The sequence below is a fragment of the Neomonachus schauinslandi genome, chromosome 7 (assembly GCF_002201575.2).
Source record: "Neomonachus schauinslandi chromosome 7, ASM220157v2, whole genome shotgun sequence".
NCBI lineage: Eukaryota > Metazoa > Chordata > Mammalia > Carnivora > Phocidae > Neomonachus > Neomonachus schauinslandi.
In genome coordinates, this window is record NC_058409.1 from 61,129 (window position 1) to 77,687 (window position 16,559).

General features: G+C 54.3%; 1 protein-coding gene across 1 annotated transcript in view; it reads right to left on the reverse strand.

Annotated features, from left to right (window-relative positions):
- Nucleotides 1-10,493: 10,493 nt before the first annotated feature.
- Nucleotides 10,494-16,559, reverse strand: part of OBSCN (obscurin, cytoskeletal calmodulin and titin-interacting RhoGEF) — a 113,388-nt gene continuing 107,322 nt past the window's right edge. The window contains exons 70-81 of the mRNA XM_044917033.1: nucleotides 15,205-16,525; nucleotides 14,579-14,656; nucleotides 14,185-14,295; nucleotides 13,858-14,025; nucleotides 13,122-13,244; nucleotides 12,790-12,960; nucleotides 12,448-12,532; nucleotides 11,995-12,234; nucleotides 11,521-11,744; nucleotides 11,287-11,362; nucleotides 10,944-11,093; nucleotides 10,494-10,801 (exon numbers count right to left, since the gene is read on the reverse strand). Of these exons, the coding sequence (XP_044772968.1) occupies nucleotides 10,624-10,801; nucleotides 10,944-11,093; nucleotides 11,287-11,362; nucleotides 11,521-11,744; nucleotides 11,995-12,234; nucleotides 12,448-12,532; nucleotides 12,790-12,960; nucleotides 13,122-13,244; nucleotides 13,858-14,025; nucleotides 14,185-14,295; nucleotides 14,579-14,656; nucleotides 15,205-16,525 (2,925 nt within the window). The 3' untranslated portion in view covers nucleotides 10,494-10,623. The remainder of the gene's footprint in view (nucleotides 10,802-10,943; nucleotides 11,094-11,286; nucleotides 11,363-11,520; nucleotides 11,745-11,994; nucleotides 12,235-12,447; nucleotides 12,533-12,789; nucleotides 12,961-13,121; nucleotides 13,245-13,857; nucleotides 14,026-14,184; nucleotides 14,296-14,578; nucleotides 14,657-15,204; nucleotides 16,526-16,559) is intronic.

Here is a 16,559-nt window from a genome sequence, read left to right on the forward strand (position 1 = left end):
CACCCAGTGCTCATCACAATAAGTGTAGTCACCATTTGTCACCAAACAATGTAATTACAATCTTACTGTTATACTTTTCATCTCCATGACTTTTTATTTTGTAACTGCAAGTTTGTACTTCTAAATCCCCTTTTCACCCATCCACCCACCCACCTCCCCTCTGGCAACCACCAGTTTGTTTTCTATACTTAAGAGTTGTTTTTGTTTGTTTCTTCTTTCTTTTGTTCATTTGATTTGTTTTTTAAATTCCAAATATGAATGAAATCATGATATTTGTCTTTCTCTGACTGACTTATTTCACTTAGCATAATACCATTTAGGTCCGTTCATGTTATCACAAATGGCAAGATTTCATTCTTTTTTAAGGCTGAGTAATATCCCATTATATGTATGGACCACATCTTCTTTACCCACTCATCAATGGTTGAACACCATTGATCCTTTTGGATCAGTGTTTTTGTTTTCTTTGGGTAAATACCCAGTAATCGATGTACTGGATTATGTAGTAATTCTATTCTTAACTTTCTGAGGAACTTCCATACTGTTTTCCACAGTGGCTATGCCAATTTGCATTCCCACCAACAGTGTGTGAGAGGGTTCCTTTTTCCCATAGCCTCATCAAGACTTATTTCTTGTGTTCTTAATTCCACTACTATTTATTTATTTATTTATTTATTTATTTATTTATTTATTTATTTATTATAGCGAGAGAGCATAAGCAAGCAGAAAGGCAGAGAGAGAAGGAGAAGGGAGCCCGATGCGGGGCTCGATCCCAGGACCCTGGGATCATGACCTGAGCCGAAGGCAGATGCTTAACCAACTGAGCCTCCCAGGTGCCCCAATTCCCCCATTCTGACATGTGCTCATTGTACTTTTGATTTGTATTTCCCTGATGATAAGTGATGTTGAGCATCTTTTCATGTGTCTGTTGGCCATCAGGATGTCTTCTTTGGGAAAGTGTCTACCCAGGTCCTCTGCCCATTTTTAAATGGACTCTTTGTTTTTTGGTGTTGAGTTTTATAAGTTCTTTATATATTTTGGATATTAATCCCTTATTGGATATGTCATTTGCAAATACCCTTACTAGGTTGCATTTTCATAGTGTTGATGGTTTCCTTCATTGTGCAATAGCTTTTTATTTTGGTATAGTCCTAATAGTTTATTTTTGCTTTTGTTTCCCTTGCCTTAGGAGATATATCTAGAGAAATGTTTCCATGGCTTATGTCAAAGAAGTTACTGCTTGTGTTTTCTTCTAGGATTTTTATGGTTTTACATCTCATATTTAGGTCTTTGATCCATTTTGAGTTCATTTTATTATGATATGTTAGTCACCATACATCATTAGTTTTTGACGTAGTGATCCACGATTCATTGTTTTCATATAACACCTAGTGCTCCATGCAGTATGTGCCCTCTTTAATACCCATAACTGGGGGAACCCATTCCCCCACCCCCTTCCCCTCTAAAACCCTCAGATTGTTTCTCAGAGTCCATAGTCTCTCATGGTTCTAATCTATATGTATTTACCAATCTAGCTATCTGGTCTAAGAGTTGATCTATATTATTATTCTACCATCTAACTAGTGAGCTATTGTATCTGTCAGTCAAGTCCAAGGGACCAGCATCCACAGTCTTGGGAGAAACCCCAAGGGTCTGTATTCTGAACACTAATTGTTTCCAAGGTACCATGAGGTAACAATAGTTTGTACAATGTGGGCAAATGAACACTTAAATCTGTATTTGGTGTTCTATGTTCTGCAGGAATTCCATGCCTGTGTTAGCAAGGAATATAACCAGAATGAATAATTTTCTGCAATGTTCACCCAACAGTTCTAGGGTTGGGGAAGAAAAGAACATCTTTTGCTGCCAGCCTCCATGCCTTCTCCTCAAGATGCCTCTTTATTTTTTTAAGATTTTATTTATTTATTTATCTGACACAGAGAGAGAGCACAAGCAGGGGGAGCAGCCGAGGGAGAAGCAGGCTCCCCGCTGAACAAGGAGCCCGATGCGGGGCTTGATCCCAGGACACTGAGATCATGACCTGAGCCGAAGGCAGATGCTTCACTGACTGAGCCACCCAGGCACCCAAGATGCCTCTTTAAAATTAGCTATCATTTTGGTTCTCCTACTTAATGCAGAAATTATTGAGGATGTATTCTAAAACTTCCCAGTTACTGGCTGTTTGTATTAAAATCTCCTACTAGGATCACCAGCACATCAGCTTTTTCTTTGATTTCCATAATTTCCTGCCTTCTCTGTGCTAGGTGGTAATTTGTCACATTTGCATGAGTACTTTGTTCACCGTGAACATAGTGAACATAGCATATCTTCGGTGTGATTTTCTATCATTTATCATCATTTCAGTGAATTGGTGCCCGGCTGTTATTGGCTCTTACCACTGCGTGCCCGGACACAGGAATCCAGACCTGGCCCATCCTCTCTGCCTCGAACGCCGCGGTCTCAGAGAGCGCTCAGGTGCAGACGCCGGGGAAGCTCCGTGTTCCCTCAGCTTCTGCTCCACTCCATCCCTCCACTTGGCACTCAAGTGGCATGACCACCGGTACCCAGGGCATTACTTCAGACCGATTGAGCCAGGAGCCGGTGCTGGGGCTGTGAGAGGCACGGCTAACACATCATCAGGAGGGGTCTGCAGGCCACGGTGGAGGCGCAAGCACAGCTCTGTCATCCCTCACCATGGGCTTCAAAAGGCCCGTGGGGCGACGGCTTCACCCAGGACTCCACCAAATAACCAGCCCCCAGTACAGGGAAGTATGCTCACAAGATCGCTGGGGTGTATGGGGGAGCAGGGGTTCAGCCTTCTGCCTCCCCAGGCATGGACTCCGGGTGAGAGTTATCCCCACACCAACTCCGACACTGGCCGGCACCCCACAGGCCACCCCGCTGTGACCCTCACTACCCGGAGTTCACGCGGACTCCACATGTTAAGGGCTCCACGAGACCACCCCCCTTCAGAGGCCAGCAGCAAGTCCCAGGGCCCACCTGCACTCCTGACCAACTGGCTGTAAGCTGGGAGGCTCTCACGAACGCCTCAGGCTCAGTAATTTGCTGCAATGATTCACAGAACTCAGGCAAACACCATACTTAAGGGTTTCATCACGAAGGAACAGCCAATGGGAGAGATGCCCAGAGCAAGGCTAGAGGGGGCACAGAGCCTCTGTGCCCTCACCTGGAACCAGGGCATCCTCCCTACAAGCTCCCTCAGCCCTGGGGTCCGGCACTTTTACTGGGGCTTCATTACACTGGTACATTACACAGTGATTGATGTGATTAAACTTTGTATCCAACCCCCTCGCCTCCCAGGAGGTTAGGGGCCAGGGGTCAGAGTTCCAACCCTCTCATCACCACACCTGGTCCCTGGTCATTTTAGAGAAACAGTCCCCATCCGAAGCTATGTGGGGCCACCAGGGGTCACCTCATTAGCATCCCACAAGAGGCTCCTATCGCTTGGGGAATTTCAAGTATGAAACTGTGCCAGGAACTGGGGACAGAGATCAGCTGCGTTTGCCATGCGTGACCCAGGGTGGCATCCCAGGCGGCACAGAGCCCTCACCGCTGGGCAGGCCCTCGGCCTCCTCACCCGCCGCGCTTCTCCCTTCAATTTCAGGGTGACGGCTGATTCACAGCCCAGCACTACCGTTCGGGCCCAGGATAAACCAGAACGTCCTCCCGCACCCACCTCTGCAGTCTGACCAAGTCTCAGCCTGGTCCTGTCCAAGCTCTGAACCTTGCAATGACAGGAGATCAAGCCAAATGTGCAATAAGAAGGAAACACAATCACTATGAGGTCGAGTTTGGGGCAGGTTTTCTCATCGCTGTCTCCATCGCCTGGAATAGTTCTTAGCATTGTAGGCTCGATATTTTGTTTCAGGCAATACATATATTATACATAACTACATATATTGTCTGCATGATCCTGATGAGGTGACCCAGGGCAGCGCCTAAATAACTTCAGGATAGGGCTGGTTGCAGGAAGGACCAGGCCTGCGTTTATACACATACTGATACAGACTTAAGATCAATATACATGTAGGTAGATACATATAGACACAGACTGATACAGCATAGATACTGTGGATAGATGATTCAATACAGATATAAGTATAAATTGACACAGATATACATTTGAATATGTATTAATCAATATATTTTGTAAGCCAATCAACAAATACATATACAAATATATATGTTTGTTGATCAAACTGTTGATTGATAAACTGAGGCAGATTAAAAATTTTTAGAGTGTATTTGGGCCAAAAATTGATTCATGGATCAGGCAGCACTCAGTCCAGCAGATTGAAAGTCATGACAAAGAACTGTACAAAATGAAGGAGTTTTATAGGCAGAAGGGAGTCATACGGGCAAAAAGGCGTTGGTTATTGCAAGGTTACTTTCCTTTAGGGAGGGGATGCGGGGGTCTATCAGGCAGATTTGCTCACCAGTGCTGAGCAGGTGATTCCTGACCGATTAGCTTAAGATTCCATTTTTGGAAGAGCCGACATTGTCATTAACATGTCTGGGTTTGGTGACATGGGGCTTAACATAAGGCATTCTTTTTGGGGCCTGTTGTATTATTTTTAATAAAATAAAAATGAATATCTGGAGGTCTGCCCATCTAGAATTCAGGCACAGCTGAAGTCCAGGGCATGACAAAAATGCATTATCAGCTCATGGCATGAAAAGGCAAAGTATATAAATGAGGGGAAAATAATGATTTAGGTATAAGAAAAATAAATTTCTCTCTGGAGGAACCTGGGTGGCTCAGTCGGTGAAGCGTCTGCCTTCGGCTCAGGTCATGATCCCAGCGTCCTGGGATTGAGCCCCACATTGGGCTCCCTGCTCTCTCCCACTCATGCTGTCTCCACTCTCAAATAAATAAATAAATAAAATCTTAAAAAATTATTTTTCTCTGTGGAAAGAACCAATCAGGAAAAACAAAAAAGAACAGCCAGGAAGACTGGCTTCGGGACAGCTTTTCCCAGATCCAGGCTGAGGCAGGTGGTTGGCCCGTGTGCTTCCGAGCAGCCCCTACAGTGAGGTGGGCATGCAGAGGGATCCCCAAGACACAGACTGCAACCCATACAGGTAACGTGATGAATTCTGCTGCCCTGGACTGAATATTTGCGTTCCACCCTCCAGATGCATAGGGTGAAACGCTGACCCCACTGTGATAGAAGGCGGCCTGTGGGAGGTGATTTGGCTGACATGAGGTCATGGGGCCCCCCATGGGATTAATGTCCACATGGGAGGAGGGAAAGACCGGAGCTCTCATCCATCTCCACCGTGCGTGGATCAACAGGAAGGTGGCCATCTGCGAGCACGAGAGCGAGATCTCACCAGAACCCAACCATCCTGGCACCCTAATCTCTGACTTCCAGCCTCCAGAACTTGGGGGAAAAAATTTCGTTGTTTAAGCCACCCATCTGTGGTATTTTGTTACGGCAGCCTGAGTAACCAAGACACCTACCCAGAGAAATAGGAAAGTAAGAGTTTTCGCAAAATGCTTTTAAGATGAACAGGGTCGTATTGTTTTTTCCCAGATAACCAAGATAATAGCAAACATGTAAGCTAGGGAACATGAAACAAAACATAGGCGAGAACCAAGAACTAGGAGAAAGGAATACAGGAAGAATACTGGAACATTTCTACCTTTCTGTCAATATTCTTAAAATGCAAAATTAATGGGGCGCCTGGGTGGCTCAGTCGTTGAGCATCTGCCTTCAGCTCAGGTCATGATCCCAGGGTCCTGGGATCGAGCCCCGCATCGGGCTCCCTGCTCTGCGGGGAGCCTGCTTCTCCCTCTCCCACTCCCGCTACTTGTGTTCCTGCTCTTGCTATCTCTGTCTCTGTCAAATAAATAAATAAAATTTTTAAAAAATGCAAAATTAAATTAATAAGATAGGACTGCCTAGCTGGTCCAGTCGCAGAGGGAGAGGGAGAGAATCTGAAGCAGGCTCCACGCCCAGCACAGAACCCTTGAATATCCCAGACTTTGGCCCTGGCCAGGCTGCAATGAGCTGCCCCAAACCCACCCTTGCTGGGAGGGTATCACAGAAGACCACATGGGGAGCTGGCCTTTCAGCCCTGCTGTGCAATACCTGAGTGTCAGAATGAGACCAGAGGGCCGCTGGAATGCCCTCCTCTGCTCAGCAGTAACTGGGACCCCTACCCTGCAATGTCAGGGGAACCCAAACTCCTCCCTCCACCAGGCACTAACAAGGTGGCACTGGTCCTTTCCCTGCCAGAGAAGTGTTGGAGACAGCCAGTCTGGGCTGCTTTCCATCACCAACAACCAATTCTCCTGTGCTCTGGACACCAGCTAGCTGTCCAGCAATTCAATTTGGTTTTGACACTAACTACCTGGAATTAACCCCAGATTCCACAGGATAAGGGCTCAACCCCCAAGACTGTTCCCACTTACAAGCCAGGTGCAAGTCCTAGGCCGCCTGTACTTCTGACCAACCAACTATACATCAGAGGTTCCCCAACTCCCTCCCCAGGTTTGACGATTTGCTAGAATGGCTCACAGCATTCAGGAACCACTTAGGTTTACCAATTTTCTATAAAGGATGCAACTCAGGAATAGCCAGGTGGAAGAGGTGCACAGGGAAAGGTATAGGAAGGGGATGGGGTTTTAATGGCCTCTCTGGGAGCACCACCCTTCCAGCAAGTTGTTGTGTTCACCAATCCAGAAGCTCTTTGAATATCATTGTTCCAGAGATTTATAGAGGGGCGCCTGGGTGGCTCAGTCAGTTGAGCGTCCGACTCTTGATTTCAGCTCAGGTCATGATCTCAGGGTTGTGAGATCAAGCCCCACATTGGGCTCCATGCTCAGCATGAGTCTGCTTGGGATTCTCTCTCTCCTCTCCGTCTGCCCCTCCCCCAGCGCTCTCTCTCTCTCTCTCTCTCTCTCTCTCAAATAAATGAATAAAGAGTTTTTAAATGAGTTTAAAAAAAGAGTTTTTATAGAGCTCAATCTCCAACCCCCTCTCCTCCCTGGAGGTCAGGGGTAGAGATGGAAGTTCCAACTCTCTAGGCACTTGGTCTTCCTGGTCATCCTGAGGCCACCCATGGGTCCCATCCTAAGTCACTTCATTAGCATAAACTAAGGTGTACTTTAAAGGAACTCTTCAGGAGTAATCAAAAACATTTTCATCACTTCCCAAAGAGCCTGGAAATTGTAGGAGTTCTGTGCCAGAAACCTGGGAAAAAAACCAAATATATTTCTTTTTATATCACAGCCAGTTAAAACGGAAACCTTAAATAAGAACCAGAGTCTCATAAAATGTTACGGAAATGTCCACATTTGAGTAAAAAGTCACTTGTCATAACCAAGAACCAGGAACATCCCAGTAATGTCAGTGGGGAAAAAAAAGCAATAGGCACCAATACTGAGATGACAAAGTTGTTGAAATTATCTGATAAATGTTTTAAAGCTATGATAAAAATGCTTCAGTGCTCCAACAAAAATTATAAAAACATGTGAGAGAAATAATAAGTAGAATGCTCCCGCAAAGCAATCGAAAGTCCTAGCAAAAGAGCCGAGATATAAAGAATAACCAAATGGAAATTTTAGGACTGAACAATACAATAACCAAGAATAAAAGCTCAACTGCAGTATGGAGGGGACGGAGAAAAGAATCAGTGAACGTGAAGATAGGACAATAGAACTTACCCCATCTGTAAAAACATAGAGAGAATAGAGTGAAAAAATGTGAATGGGGACCTGTGGAGGGGGACTATTACACAAGATGTGACATTAACATCATTAGAGTCCTGGAAAGAGAGAATAAAATCAGTAGGGCTGAAAGAATACTCAAAGAAGCCGTGACTTCAAATGAAGGAGGTTCTCACACACGCTACAACATGGATGAGCTTTGAAGACGTTCTGGGAGTGAAGCAAGCCAGTGACAACAGTATGATTCCATTTATATGAGGGCATCTAGAACAGTCAAATTCATAGAAACAGAAAGTAGAATGGTGGTTTCCAGGAGCTGGGAGAAGAGGAGATAGCGAGTTGTTTTTTTAATGGGCACAGAGTTTCCGTTCTGCAAGATGAAAGGATTGTACAGATGGTTAACATTAATGCTTGCACAACGATATGCATGTAACTAACAATACTGCACTGTACACTTAAAATGATATATTGTATGTCTTATGTGTTGTAGTACCATTTACAATGTTCTAAAAATTTAGAACTTGCTCTCTGAAAGGCTTTGGCGAGAGGATGCTTAAAAGTTAAGCTGCCAAGTGGGAGAAAATATTTGTAAACCACATATTCGACAAAGGACTTGTCTCCAGAATACATACAGAACCCTCAAAATTCAAAAATAAACAGTCCTATCAGAAAATGGGCAAAAGACATGGGCAGATATTCCACCCAAGAAGATATACAGATGGCAAATGAAACCATTGGCACTCCTGGGCATTTATCCCAGAATAATGAAGACTATGATCACACAGAAATCTGTACATGAATGTTTGTAGCAGCTTTATATGAAATAGCCCCAAACTGGGAAGGGTCTAAATGGCCTTCAGTGGGTGGACGGCTATATGGATTGTGGTGCTCCTATGCATGGAGTATTACTCACCAGTAAAAAGTAACAAACTACTGACATTACAACTCTATTCATGAATTACCAGAGGGAAAAAAACAATCTTAAAAGGTTACATACAGGGGCGCCTGGGTGGCTCAGTCGGTTGGGCGACTGCCTTCGGCTCGGGTCATGATCCTGGAGTCCCGGGATCGAGTCCCGCATCGGGCTCCCTGCTCGGCGGGGAGTCTGCTCCTCCCTCTGACCCTCCTCCCTCTCATGCTCTCTGTCTCTCATTCTCTCTCTCTCAAATAAATAAATAAAATCTTTAAAAAAAAAAAAAAGGTTACATACAAGTGACTACATTCTTAAAATCACAAAAGTAACAAATATAAGACAGACTGTTGGTTGCCATGGTTGAAGAGTGTTAAGATGGGAAGGAAGTGATGCTGGCCATAAAGAAAAGGGGGGCGGTTACATGAGGGATCCCCGTGATGGAAATGTGTTGTAGCCCTATATCAATGTCAATATCCTGGTTGTTATTACATTATCGTTTTGTGAGATACGACCATTGGGGGAAATTGGGTAAACGGTGACTGGGCTCTTTCTATAGTATTTCTTTCAACTGCATTGTGATTCAACAAATGATCTCAAAAGAAAAAACTTAATTGAAAAAGTTACCATATAATAAAATACAACAGAGCTGTTAAAAACAAATCTAAAAACATTAGATTTGATCTTTAGAAATAACCCACCAATAAAATACTCATAACTGATAGATGCGGGGACTTCGGGACTGAGTGAGTTCATCTGGTAGGGTTCAGTCTGGGAAAAGGGCCATGGATCATACCACATGACATTCGGAAGGGCGAGTCCAAAACGGGGCTGTGAGAAGGCACGGAGCCCGAGAGGCAGAACTCCCAAGGATCGCTGTGCTTGGGAAACCCGGCCAGCCAGCAGCAAGGACCGGGGCAAGCTGAGCTCCTGGAAGAGACACTGTCTCCCTGCATGCAGCCCTAGTGAATGTCTCTCAGCACGCACGAGCAGAAGCTGGGCTGGCTCTGCAAAATACGATCTAAACAGGCTGAGACAGGACATGTCATCGCAGCACCCAGCACAGAGGTTACCAAAGAAATGCAGCCTTGGAAGACAAGTTGCTCAGAGTCTCACCTGGGTCCCCATGCACAGAGCCAGGCTTGATGTGGACATGGCCACCTGGGGCTGGGGAGCATGGGATGGAGAGGAAGGAGTGGGCTCAGATGCAAACCTTGAGGGCTAAGACCAGAGGTGTGTTCACCATGTGTGTGAACAAGCATCATCAGAGCTACAGGACTGTGCGGGGACTCTCAGCAGAGGGCTCAGAGATAGTCCCTGGGCACAGTGGACGTGTCCCGGGAGGGAGTCCTGGCAGGCGGGGGGGGGGTTGCTGGATGTAGGTGGGGTTCAGAGGGGTTCAGGATCCTTCTGCATTCTCCTACGGCCTTTGCATACAGGAGTCCACCCCTGCCTCCCTCCCGGTGGCCTGGCTGGTCACTCGCCAGGCTCCTTTCTGCCTCCGACTGAGAAGGGGCTGCTATGGCCAGTCCTGGAGGCCACACCAGGCCAGGGAGGTGACCATGGGACCCAGGCTGACGGTTTTCAATCTGTGCACCTCCGAGCATCCAGGAGCCCCAGGAGTGGTGCCTTGGAGGCCAGCTGGTGGGGCGAGGCTGGGCACCAACTGTCCCAGTTTGTGCAGGACCGTAAGCTGGATGAGCTGGTCACCCCAGGTGAGGCTGCCCTGGCCGCTCTGGCTCCTCCACTCCGCGAACCCGGAGGCCTCACTAGCAGCCATTCCAAAGGGAAGGGCAGTTCTGCTGCCTGGTCCCCCACCCCCAAACCCCAGGTGAGGTGTCAGGACCCTCATCTCCTTCCCCAAACAAAACAAAGAAACAGATGACACCTCGTCCGTTTCTGCTTTTTATTGGCGTGTCTGTGCATACACAGCAAGTCCTAAGGGGAGAGTAGGGGGTGCAGCCCAGCAGGGCGACCCCCCCCCACACACACACATCCTCTCTGCCAGGCCAAGTGCTCAGCGCACCTGGGCCAAGTTGTGTTTCTTGTACAGCAGCGCCCGCCTCTTCTCTCGCTCGCGCACGAAGGCGCGCAGTCGCGCTGTGGGGAAGGTCACGGCCGCCGGCTGGGAGCCAGCAGGGCCCTCCTCCGTTAGCCACGGGCACTGCAAGCAGCTGGACGCGCACGGCCGGCCCCTGGAGAGAGGGCAAAGCTGTCAGCTGAGCTCTCGCTGGGGCCGGGTGGGGGAGGGAGGCGGAAGGGAAGTGGGCCAGGCGGGGTTGGTGGAGGAGGTTGGACCCGGCCGGCCCGGTGATGGATGCGGCGGGACCGCCTTACCATGGGTGAGCGCACAAAGTGCTCCGGAGAAAAGCCACGGCGCCGCCGGACAGCCCCGCGTAGCAGCGACTCAGACGGACTAGCCCCTTGCGCAGGCTTTTCTGCAGCTCGCGTGTCCCTTCACTGCTCACGGGGTACTCCGCGCTCAGCCTGCGCGCGTGGGGGTCAGGGGACTCAGGTCACCCTCGGGTGGATGTGCGCAGGCACCGGGGACTCTGGGCTCCCCCTCGATGGATGGGAGGCACAGGGATCTGAGGTCACCCTCGGATGGAGGACACACGGGGCCTCCGGGGGCACCCTGGATGGATCCCCAGCCTCCCGCCCCTGCGCTTGGGGGACTCACATGATGAAGGCTGTCACGCCTATGGCCCAGATGTCGGTCTGCGGGACGGCACCCTGGCCCTCCAGGAGCTCGGGAGCTGGGGGGGGACACAGGGGAGCGCCCAGGCGAGAGACTGGGTGGGTGCAGAGCAATGGGGAGGGAGGCAGGACGGGGGGCGGGGCTTCCTGCTGCCCCACCCTTCTCCACCCCCCACCCCCCCGCCCCAGGTCAGATTGGCATCCGCTCCCTGCGCACCCATGGTCTCCACGTAGTCCTTGAACCTCTCGGAGGGCAGGACCCTCTCCTGGGCGAGGCTCTGGGCGTTGCCCAGGTCGACGACCTTGAGTAAGTTGTACTCGGTGACGATCATGTTCTCGGACCTGAGGTCCAGATGCAGAATGCGCTGGGCGTGCAGGTACTGGGCGGCGCTCAACATCTGCCACAGGTAGTCCTTCACCTCCGACTCCGAGTAGGAGGCCCTGGGGGCGCACGGGAAGGGGGGCTCGGCTCCGTCCACGGCAGAGGGGGCATCAGCGGGGACATCAGCCCTTTCTGTGGGCCTGGGAGAGGCGCCTCCCGGCTCTGCTTAGCTCCCCGGCTTGGGCTGACCGGCGGAGGCGGGGCCGGGAGGTGGGCGGGGAGGTGTGAGCCGCTCCGCACCTTGCGCCGCCCCTCGCCCCGGCGCGTGTACCGTCCCGCCCGCGGCCCGGCATCCAGGCCGGGCCTCACCTCTCCGCCAGGCAGGGGAGCAGCTCGGGTCCCGAGCACAGCTCCAAGATGAGGACCAGGTGCCGGGGGCTGAGGTAGGCGGCCTGTAGCTGGGCCAGGTGTGGGTGGCGCAGGCTCTTGAGGGCTTCGTATTCGCGCAGCACGGCAGCCTTGTCCTCGGGGCGATAGGGGACGATCTTCGCGGCCAACGCGCGTCCGCTGGCCTTCTCCCGGCACTGCCGCACCACGCTGAAGCGGCCCCTGGGAGAAGCGGCACCCGCCAGCCTTGTGAGGGCACCCCCCCGCGCCCTCCTTCCCAGTGTCAGAAAAAGCAAGCTCGGCGGGAGGTGACCCGAGCCTCGGCGGAGGGGGCGCGGATGCTCTGCACCAAACTTGTGTGGATGTGAGAAGTGAGGGGGGGCGGGGGGCGGGGGGTGGAGCAGGCAAAGCCAGTGAGGCGATGGGCTGTGGCACCTTCGAATCTGCGCCTGGAAGGCGAAGGTCTGCGCGCTGGGGAGGGGCTGGGCTGGCCGCGGGGTGCGGCTCTCTTCCTCGGAGGCTGTGGGGGAAGGAGCCAGTGACTGGGAGGCACCCCTACAGCCCCAGTTCCCCCGGACTTTGTCTCCCACACCCCTTCCCAGGCCCCCTAGCAGGAGGCCCTTCTGTGAACCCCCACACTTTGATGTCTCCTCCCTTGGGCCATTTGGGGGCAGGGGCCTACCAGTTAGAACAAACCATCCCAGTGAGTGCGCGTGGCTGAGTGAAGTGGCAGGGCACCCCGCCACCCCCCCACCCAGGCCTCCCAGAGCGGCTCACCCAGGTGGCTGGGCCCTCCCAGGAGGACCTCCTCTGAGGGGCTGCTGTAGGGACCCATGCCCGCCTTGCTCACGCAGGCCGTCCGGAACGTGTACACCCCACCCCTGGAAAGCTTGCTGGTGAGGTAGCAGCAGTCAAAGATGTCCGAAGCCAGCGTGTTCCAGCTGCCACCTGGGCCACACGCAAGTGGGTGAGGGACAGCCCGGGTCAGAGGCGGAGAGACCCCGAGGTGGCTGGTTTCTTCCCGAAGCCACCCAGGGGCACTGCCCTGCGGTCCTCCTGTGCGGACGCCAGGGCTGCCCAAGAGGGGAGGCCATCGGGAGGGCTCCTACCTTCCAGGCTGCTTTGCACGATGTACGTCACAGGGCCATAGGACTCCACGGGCTTCCAGACCAGCAGCACCCCATCAGCATACACCTCCCCGAGGTCGGGGCGTGGGGAAGAGCAGGGGCGCTCTGCGGGGCCCACGGTCAGCAGCCTGAGGGGGGCTCCCCGCGGCTTCCAATGCAGCACAGAGCCCCAGCCAGCCCGGCCTCACCCTCCTGCACCTGCTGCCAGGTCCCTGAGCCCACCATCCCCTGGACCCATTCAGTCAGGGTCCCCTTCCAGCGCCGACTGGTAGAGGGGCCCGGTGCCTCTTCTGGTGGGGGCCTCGGGAGGGGTCTGCTCTGCCAGGCTCCCCTCCCACCAGTGTACATCAGCCACCCGCCGCGGAGTGGCCCTCCCTGACCGCCCTGTGCCAGCCGTGGGCTCCCATCAGAGGGGCCTGTCCTGGCCACTCAGCTTCCCCCGGCAGCCTGGACACTTGGTGGTGGCCACTGGTGGGAATCAAGCTAGTTCCACAGCCCCTGTTTTGCATCCTCTGCTTCCCCTCTGGGGGGCCCCAGTCTGCAGAGCCGACTCAGGCCTTCTGCGGCCCCACCGTGGGTGACCGGGTGGTAAGCATCCCATCCCTCAGTGAAGGGCACCAGCACAAACCAACTCACCAAGTGACAGGTGGTCTCCAGGCCCCATTAGAGTCAGTCCCCGCCCCGTCCCACCCAGGGGGGCCTGGCGCAGTCCACTCACCTGCCTTCCGGAGGACAGCCGTGGTGGCCACTGTGCCCAGAGGGTTGCTCACGCTGCACGTGTAAACCCCCAGGTCCTCAGCAGTCACCACCAGGATGGTCAGAAGCTGGAAGTTCTTGAGCGTGGAGGAGATGAGGAGATGGCTGGTGCCCTCCAGGGGAGCTCCGTCTGCAGCAGGACAGAGCAGGCCTGGGGAACGGCTCCAATAGGCACCCAGCCTTGAGACGCCCACCCTCTTGGGGCCCGTTTCCCTCCATACAATGACAGCAATGCCCGCAAGGGGCACCCCCTGCCTTCCCGCCCCCCAGCCCCAGGACTCCTCCTGACCTTTGGTCCAGGTGGCCTGTGCAGCTGGCTGGGCCGACACTTGGCAGGCAAGAGTCACGGACTGGCCCAGGACCACCGTTTCATCCGAGAGCTCCCTTAGAAATGATGGCGCTAGGGCATGGGAAGGGGGGGCGGCAAGCTTTCAAAGGTGACCCCCAACCCAAGAACACAACCTGGACCCCCGAGAGGAGGATGCTGGGGAAGCCCATGCCCGCTCAGCTCATCTTCGGCACTAGCGCCTCCTGAGGAAGGCCTCCAGGACTGCCCCCCCCCCAACCAATCTGGGCTCCAACCCCTGTGGATGTAAGCTTGGCCCCTCTGCCGGTCTGGGCACCAGGGAGGGGCTCCCTTCCCCCACAGTTGGGTCCCCTCGGCCCCTGGGCAGCGCACCCACCTCGGTCCCTGCTCTTCAGGCCCAACCGGAAGGAAGCCAGGCCTGCCTTCTTCCTGGGGGGGCTCTCTTTCTCCAGACCTGCAGGGAGGAACAGGCCTCTGGGAAGTGCACGCGAGGGGCCCAGCTCCCCTGGGAGCATGGGAGGAGGAACTCGGAGCCACCTGCGGCGGGATCCCCACGGGGCAGAAGAGCCCCATCCCAGGGGCTTTTGTCGCAAAGAAGCTACTCTGCTGCAGAGACCATCCCCTCCCCACCTCTGTCAGGATCAGTCTACCTTGGGCAAGGGCACCAGGGGCAGGTAAGACTCAGGAGCCCGTGGTGCTGGGGAGGCCTGGCCAAGGCCCCGACGGTCAGGGACGGGCCAGCAGGGCTGGCCTGGTTGGATGTTCTCTGTATGAGTGTCTACAAGCCTCCTTAGGTCCCCATGCTGGGCCTCAGATGCATGTGGGGAGAGGCTGAGGCCACATGGGTGACCTCAGGAACAGGGCTGGGTGTGTGTGGCACGGGGAGGGGGACCCTGGAGAGAGCAGCTTCTGGGTCACCCCAGCCCTTCCCCGCGTGGGAGCTGAGGTGCCCCAAGGTGCACCTGCCAGGTGGAAGGGAAAGGGGTGGGGCGGGGGAGTCACCTCCAGGCCTGCCCCTGAGGAGGCGGGAGATGTGGGCCACGGAGGCCCTCACCCTCCCGCGCAGTCCCAGCTCCGTGGGCTCGTCCAGTATGGCGTGCCTTCCTGGGAAGTGGAAGAGGCCGCCGGAGGGGGGCGACCACTTGCGCTTCCTGCTGCGGGGGGCCTCCCTGAGCAGAGTGTCCATGTACTCCGGCTCCTCGGTGATCTGCAAGCTGGCTGGCAGGCCCGGCGCGCCCGGCCAGGGCCCCTCGGTTTCAGACTCGGGGGACGACGGTGGTTCTGGTGGCACAGACCTGGGGACCTTCCTGAAGATCATGAACTCGAACGGGAGATACTTGATGTCATACAGGTCAGACAGGTTGAGGTAGGCAGGCTCCACCTCTGAGATATCCAGGGACACGGTGTCGGCTGCTTCTGCGTCCCCAGACAGGTCTCGGATCTGCACTAGGGACACCTGGGAGCCCCCACCAAAGTCCTCCCACGAGCTCAGCTCTGGGGAGGCCCTTGGGGGTGCCCCGCTGCCCTCGGGAAGGGGTTCTGCACTGGCCTGGGGGGGTGGGCTCCGTGCCCCAGCATCATCATGCTCCTCGGAGGACTGAGAGGTGGCCCAGGCCATCCTGGCCCACAGGGGACCCTGCCCCAGCATGCCCCCCGCGTCCCCGCCAAAGGCAAAGGTGCCGTAGCCGGCCACTCCCGCGTAGCCCCCACAGCGCGCCCCCAGTGAGAACTTGCGGGCGGTGGTCTGCTCCTGAGGGCGCTGCGGGCTGGGCTCAGACTCTGATGCGTCTTCCGGCTCCGCAGCCTGGGAGGGGCCAGGCTGCGCGCCCATTGCGGAGGCCAGCCCTGGGGAGCTGGGGGGACTCGGCCTCCCAGGGAGAGGGGTGTCCTTTGGTCCCTTCTTAGAGGCCGGCTGGGGGCTTCCTTTGGCCGGAGAGAGGGAGGAGCTCAAGGGTGCCAGGAGGGACCCCGTGCACTGCTTTGCAGGGAAGGAGCCAGAAGGTTGTGTTGTAACAGCCTGAGGACGGCCACAGCCTTCCTGGGGAGCAGGACTCCTCTGGGGATGAAAGGAAGGCGCGGCCTGCCCCCCGCGGCTGTCCTGAGATGACCCCTCTTGCCGAGTGGACCCCGGGTCGCCACCGGTGCACGGAAATAGTCCCGGCTCCTGCCGGGACCCCTCCGGACGCTCCGTGTCCCTGGCACGGGAGAGCCCTCCCGGCCAGCTCTCCCTGGAGTCCGCCTGGAGGTCCGAGCGGCCCGGGCCACGGCACTGCGCTCCGCCACCGGCCTCAGGCGCCGCGCTGGCGGGGGGCGGCCGGCCGAGCTCCAGGGAGCGGCCGCGGCCGGGGGCCCCGCGG